This window comes from Nanorana parkeri, unplaced genomic scaffold, assembly GCF_000935625.1.
Source record: "Nanorana parkeri isolate BGI_ZX_2015 unplaced genomic scaffold, ASM93562v1 scaffold3653, whole genome shotgun sequence".
In the NCBI taxonomy this organism is placed as follows: Eukaryota; Metazoa; Chordata; class Amphibia; order Anura; family Dicroglossidae; genus Nanorana; species Nanorana parkeri.
This window is the reverse complement of record NW_017309921.1, coordinates 10,697-12,121: the sequence shown is the minus strand read 5'-3', so window position 1 is coordinate 12,121 and position 1,425 is coordinate 10,697. Positions and strand designations below refer to the sequence as shown.

Genomic DNA, 1,425 nt, shown 5'->3' with positions numbered 1-1,425 from the left:
GGTACTGACCCCCTCTCCTCTCTTGTACTCACTCTCCTCTCTGGCACTCACCCTCTGGTTCCAGGTCAGTATCATAGGCCTCGGGCCCCCTCTGTACATTGCTAGGACACAATGACAGACTCTTCAGCTCTTCACACAGTCCGGCCATCTTGTTCTTCCCGTGTGACAGCTAAGGGTCACATGACATCGCCTCACTGAGCACCTGTCACTTGAGAGCCGATACCTGATATGTCACCTGACCCCATCTGCCCGGCCTCACTTCATACCCGTGGAGGAGATGAGAGAGCAGCGGCTTTCCAGGAGCCTACCCCTCCCCCACCTCATATGGCAGCAAATGCCCCCCCAACTGCCCCTTAGACCCATCATTCCATGACCCCCCACACCTTGCAATGGACCAACTGCCCCTTTCCCAGCATCATCCCCTGACCTCCCCACCCCCATGGAACCTCATAGTGCCCCAACTGCCCCTGGAAGAAGGGAAATAATTGTATGCACGGGGGGTGTCCCTGATGATCGGTGTGTGTGTGGAGGGGTCCCTTAAAATCATTCTATGGGGGAGGGGTGTCTGTGGAGATGAGGTTCCAAAGGAGAACCTGCAACGTCACTGGAGGGCCACTAGGGGGGCCACCGGAGCGACCTCCTCCACATAGGACTGTACAGAGGAATGGGAGGCTGATATTTGTCCTCCCGTCCCAACTAGAGGAAGGCCAGAACCTGGTCCACCGAATACTTCTGCCCCGGGGATAGAAGGCCCCGGAGGGGGCGGGGTTACACCTTGTCAGAGTGTAGGAACCTCCATCCCAGAGCCAACCCATCAGAACCAGCAACCAGAACCGAGCCCTGAACCAGCAACCAGAACCGAGCCCTGAACCCGGAGTCTGGACGGCCCACAAGGAGTCCACCAGCAGCTGGAGGACCGCACTCTTCTGGGCCACTTAGGAGACACCGGAACGCCCCTCCCCCTCGATCCTGTGACACCGACAAGGGAGGAAAGGCGCCGATCACAGAGAACTGATCCGAGGGGGTCACCATGACGGCTCGCCGTATCCCGGGACCAGGAGACAAACCAGTTCAGTCTGGATGGCGGGAGATCCACGTCCAGTGTGTGTCCCCTCCCCCGGGGCATCGGGGTGTAGAGACCGTCCTCCTGGAGTGTGCGCGGGAGGGAAGACCCGGGCAGGAAGGAGGAACCCGGGGCAGGAAGGAGGAACCCGGGGCAGGAAGGAGGAACCCGGGGCAGGAAGGAGGAACCCGGGCAGGAAGGAGGAACCCAGGGCAGGAAGGAGGAACCCGGGCAGGAAGGAGGACCCGGGGCAGGGAGGAGGACCCGGGGCAGGAAGGAGGACCCCGGGCAGGAAGGAGGACCCGGGGCAGGGAGGAGGACCCCGGGCAGGAAGGAGGACCCGGGGCAGGAAGGAGGAACCC

The 1,425-nt window shown here is 61.5% G+C and overlaps 1 protein-coding gene across 1 annotated transcript in view; it reads right to left on the bottom strand.

Annotated features, from left to right (window-relative positions):
- The window catches only part of LRRC74A (leucine rich repeat containing 74A), a 13,864-nt gene extending 13,716 nt beyond the window's left edge, over nucleotides 1-148 (bottom strand). Inside the window, exon 1 of the mRNA XM_018575219.1 lies at nucleotides 52-148. Coding sequence (XP_018430721.1) covers nucleotides 52-148 — 97 coding nt within the window. The remainder of the gene's footprint in view (nucleotides 1-51) is intronic.
- Between the last annotated feature and the right edge of the window lie 1,277 nt (nucleotides 149-1,425).